The sequence below is a fragment of the Argopecten irradians genome, chromosome 5, assembly GCF_041381155.1.
Source record: "Argopecten irradians isolate NY chromosome 5, Ai_NY, whole genome shotgun sequence".
Classification (NCBI taxonomy): Eukaryota; Metazoa; Mollusca; class Bivalvia; order Pectinida; family Pectinidae; genus Argopecten; species Argopecten irradians.
The window spans coordinates 2,601,875-2,609,532 of record NC_091138.1 but is presented as its reverse complement, the minus strand read 5'-3'; the positions used below and the strand labels follow the sequence as shown (position 1 = coordinate 2,609,532).

Sequence of the window (7,658 nt, the reverse complement as noted above, 5' to 3'; positions counted from 1 at the left end):
TTTATTTTTACACGACAATCCTTTCTCACTTTATTTTTACACGACAATCCTTTCTCACTTTATTTTTACACGACAATCCTTTCTCACTTTATTTTTACACGACAATCCTTTCTCACTTTATTTTTACACGACAATCCTTTTTACTCACTTTATTTTTACATGACAATCCTTTCTCACTTTATTTTACACGACAATCCTTTCTCACTTTATTTTTACACGACAATCCTTTCTCACTTTATTTTTACACGACAATCCTTTCTCACTTTATTTTTACACGACAATCCTTTCTCACTTTATTTTTACACGACAATCCTTTCTCACTTTATTTTTACACGACAATCCTTTCTCACTTTATTTTTACACGACAATCCTTTCTCACTTTATTTTTACACGACAATCCTTTCTCACTTTATTTTTACACGACAATCCTTTCTCACTTTATTTTACACGACAATCCTTTTCTCACTTTATTTTTACACGACAATCCTTTCTCACTTTATTTTTACACGACAATCCTTTCTCACTTTATTTTACACGACAATCCTTTCTCACTTTATTTTACACGACAATCCTTTCTCACTTTATTTTTACACGACAATCCTTTCTCACTTTATTTTTACACGACAATCCTTTCTCACTTTATTTTTACACGACAATCCTTTCTCACTTTATTTTTACACGACAATCCTTTCTCACTTTATTTTTACACGACAATCCTTTCTCACTTTATTTTTACACGACAATCCTTTCTCACTTTATTTTTACACGACAATCTTTCTCACTTTATTTTACACGACAATCCTTTCTCACTTTATTTTTACATGACAATCCTTTCTCACTTTATTTTTACACGACAATCCTTTCTCACTTTATTTTTACACGACAATCCTTTCTCACTTTATTTTTACACGACAATCATTTTCTCACTTTATTTTTACACGACAATCCTTTCTCACTTTATTTTTACACGACAATCCTTTCTCACTTTATTTTTACACGACAATCCTTTCTCACTTTATTTTTACACGACAATCCTTTCTCACTTTATTTTTACACGACAATCCTTTCTCACTTTATTTTACACGACAATCCTTTCTCACTTTATTTTTACACGACAATCCTTTCTCACTTTATTTTTACACGACAATCCTTTCTCACTTTATTTTTACACGACAATCCTTTCTCACTTTATTTTTACACGACAATCCTTTCTCACTTTATTTTTACACGACAATCCTTTCTCACTTTATTTTTACACGACAATCCTTTCTCACTTTATTTTTACACGACAATCCTTTCTCACTTTATTTTTACATGACAATCCTTTCTCACTTTATTTTTACACGACAATCCTTTCTCACTTTATTTTTACACGACAATCCTTTCTCACTTTATTTTTACACGACAATCCTTTCTCACTTTATTTTTACACGACAATCCTCTTTCTCACTTTATTTTTACACGACAATCCTTTCTCACTTTATTTTTACACGACCAATCCTTTCTCACTCTATTTATACACGACAATCCTTTCTCACTTCTCGGAGACAAATTATAGTCATTTACTTTTTCGATCAAACGAATTAAGAACTTATCATTTCTTTGATGTAAGTCTAATTCAAATATGTCGGATATCTAAGAGATAAGAAATAATTTCTTGATTTTGACAACCGATCTGTTTATAGATTACTGCCGACGTTTCATTTATTCGACCATACTAATATATTATCTTTCATCTGTTTCGTTTAATTGGTACAGTATATATTTCTTCTGTTATTTTGCATTTATATAGATAAGAATCAGACGATATATATCAAGAGACATTTCTCCATCAACAAGGTGGTGAACCCCCTCACACGTCATTTTGTCACCATTGATTACATGAGTTTCCAAGAACGGATTTTTTGTTATGTGTGCAACGTTTGCTGGGAGCGGACAAGAAATAAATAAAAATTATTGCGTGCGAACGAAATATTATTGCGTTCCCACGCAAAAATATTTCGTTCTCATGCAATGATACATCGTTCGAACGCAATTATATTTCGTTCGCACGCAATATTATTTCGTTCTCATGCAATAAGATATCGTTCGAACGCAATATTATTTAGTTCGCACACAATATAATTTCGTTTGAACGCAATATTATTTCGTTCCCATGCAATAAAATATCGTTCGAACGCAATAATATTTCGTTCGCACGCAATAATAATTCGTTCGAACGCTATAATATTTCGTTCGAACGATATAATATTTCGTTTCCACGCAATAATATTTCGTTCCCACGTAATATTTTTTTTATTTCATGTCCGCTCCCAACCACCGTAATGAAGAGAGAAGTATTCGATAAATAAAACCACTATAAAACGAATACTTAAAAATCGTACTGTTGACCTTAGGAAGTCGTGCTCAATTCCCTTGTCCTAAAACAATATTAATTTTTTATCGAATTATGGATTGAATTGGGTTAAAAATGTAAGATGATCGTTTTTTTTTCGTTTTAATATTATTGAAACTTATCCCAACTGTATAACAGAATTAACTGTTGTTTACAGCGCTCTACAAGACAGCTAAAAGCAGAATTCAGGGGGTATTAATTTTTCAGAGAGTGATAATTTTCTAGAAAAGGGCTTTTAAATTAGTTTTATCTAATGCTCCAGTGAGAATATATATACATAAATTAGCATGTATGATAATCTTTTTAACTTTTTTTTTTGGTATGAACGCAATGGAATACAGACATATTCTACATGTAGCGCTTACGCGCTACATTGAATATGTCTGTATCCCATTGCGTTAATACCACCTTTAACGCAATCAAAACACTGTTCAATCTCTATATAATCATTGGATCCTAATCAACTGTCAACTAAAATCTGTCATTACCTCCTGTCAAGTATAATCATTGGATCTTAACTGTCAACTAAAATCTGTCATTACCTCCTGTCAAGTATAATCATTGGATCTTAACTGTCAATTAAAATCTGTCATTACCTCCTGTCAAGTGTGATCATTGGATCTTAACTGTCAACTAAAATCTGTCATTACCTCCTGTCAAGTGTGATCATTGGATCTTAACTGTCAACTAAAATCTGTCATTACCTCCTGTCAAGTGTGATCATTGGATCTTAACTGTCAACTAAAATCTGTCTGTATCTCTTGTCAAGTACAATAATTAGATCTTAACTGTCAACTAAAATCTGTCATTACCTCCTGTCAAGTGTAATCATTGGATCTTAACTGTCAATTAAAATCTGTCATTACCTCCTGTCAAGTGTGATCATTGGATCTTAACTGTCAACTAAAATCTGTCATTACCTCCTGTCAAGTGTGATCATTGGATCTTAACTGTCAACTAAAATCTGTCTGTAGCTCCTGTCAAGTATAATCATTATATCTTAACTGTCAACTAAAATCTGTCATTACCTCCTGTCAAGTGTGATCATTGGATCTTAACTGTCAACTAAAATCTGTCATTACCTCCTGTCAAGTGTGATCATTGGATCTTAACTGTCAATTAAAATCTGTCTGTAACTCCTGTCAAGTATAATCATTATATCTTAACTGTCAACTAAAATCTGTCTGTATCTCTTGTCAAGTATGATAATTAGATCCTAACTGTTTATTAAAATCTGTCATTAACTCCTGTCAAGTATGATCATTGGATCTTAACTGTCAACTAAAATCTGTCTGTAACTCCTGTCAAGTATAATCATTAGATCCAAACTGTGAACTAAAATCTGTCTGTAACTCCTGTCATGGTAGCCATATTGATGAAGCCTGTGATGGCACAGTTTCATAATTTTAAGGCTCATGTTTATATAATCATTACATGGACATGTGACGATGTAAGGGATAGGTACATGGTTATAGCATTTCAATCCTGAGTGTCACTGATTCACATTGACCTTGTCCAAAAAGTTCGACTCAGGATAGTAAATATCAACATGATTTACAGGCACGGACCTTATATGCATTTCAATTGTGTAAAGATCGTGTTTATGGTGTCGTAAAATGTTCCAAACATCATATATAAAACTCAATAGAATACTCGTCATAGAAGCTTGTAGAAAGTATGGGAATTGTGAAACATTAATAGAGAGAAGTAATAGACGTGACACGGGACGCTGACGAACTTTTTATATCGACAACAAACTGCTTATTTAAAATACAAATTTTATCAGATCTGATATAATAAACCTATATACTATGGCTAGACCACGAATAGACATAGATATGTTAAGTAGGAGATGACGATGATAAAGCCAAGACGCTCACTCCTCCCATACCCCTGGACAAACTATCATTATTTCTATTTCGTCATTGTAATCAGTACATGCATCTGTTTATGAGTTCATTTCTCTTTGTTAATTAAGTTTTAATTAAGCTAATTATGTTTATGGTTTACACAATGTCATCTGCGTCGATATAAAAAGGAAACGAAACAGCTGAATTATCGTTTCATATTGGTCAATGTAGATATAATAATATTTAACAAAGATTTGTTACGTTAAATCCCCTCAAATTTATGGACACCTTGTTGTTTAGATTTGTGTTCACTCTATCACTGTTCCACTAGGCCTGTGGGACGCCACGTGGTTAATGTGAGGGATGATATGTTATTGTGTTTGATCATGTCTAATAGTAAATCAAATGATTTTTCATGGAAAGGTTATGGCCTTCAAAGGCGATGGTATGAGATGGTATGAGACATGTGTCTGGTTTTTTCCAAATTAGCTTTATCATCTTCATGATAACGTGCATTCTAAATGGTAATATCCGTTAAGGATAACATTTTAGGTGAGTTTTCATTTTTATTTACCACAGTAAATGTTGTTGTCTCCTTGACACCTGACTTCACGACCTTGTCTGTTGTTGTCTCCTTGACACCTGACTTCACGACCTTGTCTGTTGTTATCTCCTTGACACCTGACCTCACGACCTTATTTGTTGTTGTCTCGTTGACACCTGACTTCACTACCTTGTATGTTGTTGTCTCCTTGACACCTAACCTCACGACCTTGTATGTTGTTGTCTCCTTGATACCTGACATCACGACCTGGTCTGTTGTTGTCTCCTTGATACCTGACCTCACGACCTTGTCTGTTGTTGTCTCCTTGACACCTGACTTCACGACTTTGTCTGTTGTTGTCTCCTTGAAACCTGATTTCACGACCTTGTCTGTTGTTGTCTTCTTGCCACCTGACTTCACGAATTTGTCTGTTGTTGTCTCCTTGACACCTGGCCTCACGACCTTGTCTGTTGTTATCTCCTTGACACCTAACCTCACAACCTTGCATGTTGTTGTCTCCTTGATACCTGACCTCACGACCTTGTCTGTTGTTGTCTCCTTGACACCTGACATCACGACCTGGTCTGTTGTTGTCTCCTTGACACCTGACCTCACGACCTTGTCTGTTGTTGTCTCCTTGACACCTGACTTCACGACCTTGTCTGTTGTTATCTCCTTGACACCTGACCTCACGACCTTGTCTGTTGTTGTCTCCTTGACACCTGACCTCACGACCTTGTCTGTTGTTGTTATCTCCTTGACACCTGACATCACGACCTGGTCTGTTGTTGTCTCCTTGACACCTGACCTCACGACCTTGTCTGTTGTTATCTCCTTGACACCCGACCTCACGACCTTGTCTGTTGTTGTTATCTCCTTGACACCTGACTTCACGTCCTTGTCTGTTGTTGTCTCTTTGACACCTGACCTCAGGACCTTGTCTGTTGTTTTCTACTTGACACCTGACCTCACGACCTTGTCTGTTGTTGTCTCCTTGACACCTGACTTCACGACCTGGTCTATTGTTGTCTCCTTGACACCTGCCTTCACGACCTTGTCTGTTGTTGTCTCCTTGACACCTGACTTCACGACCTTGTCTGTTGTTGTCTCCTTGACACCTGACCTCAGGACCTTGTCTGTTGTTGTCTCCTTGACACCTGACTTCACTACCTTGTCTGTTGTTGTCTCCTTGACACCTGACTTCACGACCTTATTTGTTGTTGTCTCCTTGACACCTGACTTCACGAATTTGTCTGTTGTTGTCTCCTTGATACCTGATTTCACGACCTTGTCTGTTGTTGTCTCCTTGACACCTGACCTCACGACCTTGTCTGTTGTTGTCTCCTTGACATCTGACTTCACGACCTTGTCTGTTGTCTCCTTAACACCTTACTTCACGACCTTGTCTGTTGTTATCTCTCCTTGACACCCGACCACACGACCTTGTCTGTTGTTGTTATCTCCCTGACAACTGACTTCACGTCCTTGTCTGTTGTTGTCTCTTTGACACCTGACCTCAGGACCTTGTCTGTTGTTTTCTACTTGGCACCTGATTTCACGACCTTGTCTCTTGTTGTCTCCTTGACACCTGACTTCACGACCTTGTCTGTTGTTGTCTCCTTGACACCTGACTTCACGACCTTGTCTGTTGTTGTCTCCTTGACACCTGACCTCACGACCTTGTCTGTTGTTGTCTCCTTGACACCTGACTTCACGACCTTATCTGTTGTTATCTCCTTGACATCTGATCTCACGACCTTGTCTGTTGTTGTCGCCTTGACACCTTACTTCACGACCTTCTCTGTTGTTGCCTCCTTGACACCTGACGTCACGACCTTGTCTGTTGTTGTCTCCTTAACACCTGACTTCACGACCTTGTCTGTTGTTGTCTCCTTGACACCTGCTCTCACAACCTTGTCTATTGTTGTCTCCTTGACACCTGACTTCACGACCTTGTCTGTTGTTATCTCCTTGACACCTGACCTCACGACCTTATTTGTTGTTGTCTCGTTGACACCTGACTTCAATACCTTGTATGTTGTTGTCTCCTTGACACCTAACCTCACGACCTTGTATGTTGTTGTCTCCTTGATACCTGACATCACGACCTGGTCTGTTGTTGTCTCCTTGACACCTGACCTCACGACCTTGTCTGTTGTTGTCTCCTTGACACCTGACTTCACGACTTTGTCTGTTGTTGTCTCCTTGAAACCTGATTTCACGACCTTGTCTGTTGTTGTCTTCTTGCCACCTGACTTCACGAATTTGTCTGTTGTTGTCTCCTTGACACCTGACCTCACGACCTTGTCTGTTGTTATCTCCTTGACACCTGACATCACGACCATGTCTGTTGTTGTCTCCTTGACACCTAACCTCACAACCTTGCATGTTGTTGTCTCCTTGATACCTGACCTCACGACCTTGTCTGTTGTTGTCTCCTTGACACCTGACATCACGACCTGGTCTGTTGTTGTCTCCTTGACACCTGACTTCACGACTTTGTCTGTTGTTGTCTCCTTGAAACCTGATTTCACGACCTTGTCTGTTGTTGTCTTCTTGCCACCTGACTTCACGAATTTGTCTGTTGTTGTCTCCTTGACACCTGACCTCACGACCTTGTCTGTTGTTATCTCCTTGACACCTGACATCACGACCATGTCTGTTGTTGTCTCCTTGACACCTAACCTCACAACCTTGCATGTTGTTGTCTCCTTGATACCTGACCTCACGACCTTGTCTGTTGTTGTCTCCTTGACACCTGACATCACGACCTGGTCTGTTGTTGTCTCCTTGACACCTGACCTCACGACCTTGTCTGTTGTTGTCTCCTTGACACCTGACTTCACGACCTTGTCTGTTGTTATCTCCT

At 38.0% G+C, this 7,658-nt stretch overlaps 2 protein-coding genes across 2 annotated transcripts; both read right to left on the bottom strand.

Moving 5' to 3' along the window:
• Nucleotides 1-4,762: 4,762 nt before the first annotated feature.
• LOC138324198 (uncharacterized) lies at nucleotides 4,763-5,362 on the bottom strand. The gene has a single exon (XM_069269278.1). It carries the CDS (start codon nucleotides 5,360-5,362, stop codon nucleotides 4,763-4,765), a length of 600 nt encoding a protein of 199 aa, XP_069125379.1.
• A 378-nt stretch (nucleotides 5,363-5,740) lies between these two features.
• On the bottom strand, nucleotides 5,741-7,554 carry LOC138324197 (uncharacterized). The gene is made up of 2 exons (XM_069269277.1): nucleotides 6,583-7,554; nucleotides 5,741-6,169 (listed from the first exon to the last, which is right to left on the bottom strand). Exons 1-2 carry the CDS (start codon nucleotides 7,552-7,554, stop codon nucleotides 5,741-5,743), a joined length of 1,401 nt encoding a protein of 466 aa, XP_069125378.1.
• Nucleotides 7,555-7,658: the final 104 nt, after the last annotated feature.

Bases quoted from the DNA above. Each gene is read 5' to 3' on its own strand.
- LOC138324198 (XM_069269278.1), bottom strand. From the start codon at position 5,362: ATGTCAGGTGTCAAGGAGACAACAACAGACAAGGTCGTGAGGTCAGGT.
- LOC138324197 (XM_069269277.1), bottom strand. From the start codon at position 7,554: ATGTCAGGTGTCAAGGAGACAACAACAGACAAGGTCGTGAGGTCAGGT. The intron at 6,170-6,582 runs GTGAAGTAAGGT...TAAGGTGTTAAG, and splicing joins AGGCAACAACAGAGAAGGTC to GAGACAACAGACAAGGTCGT.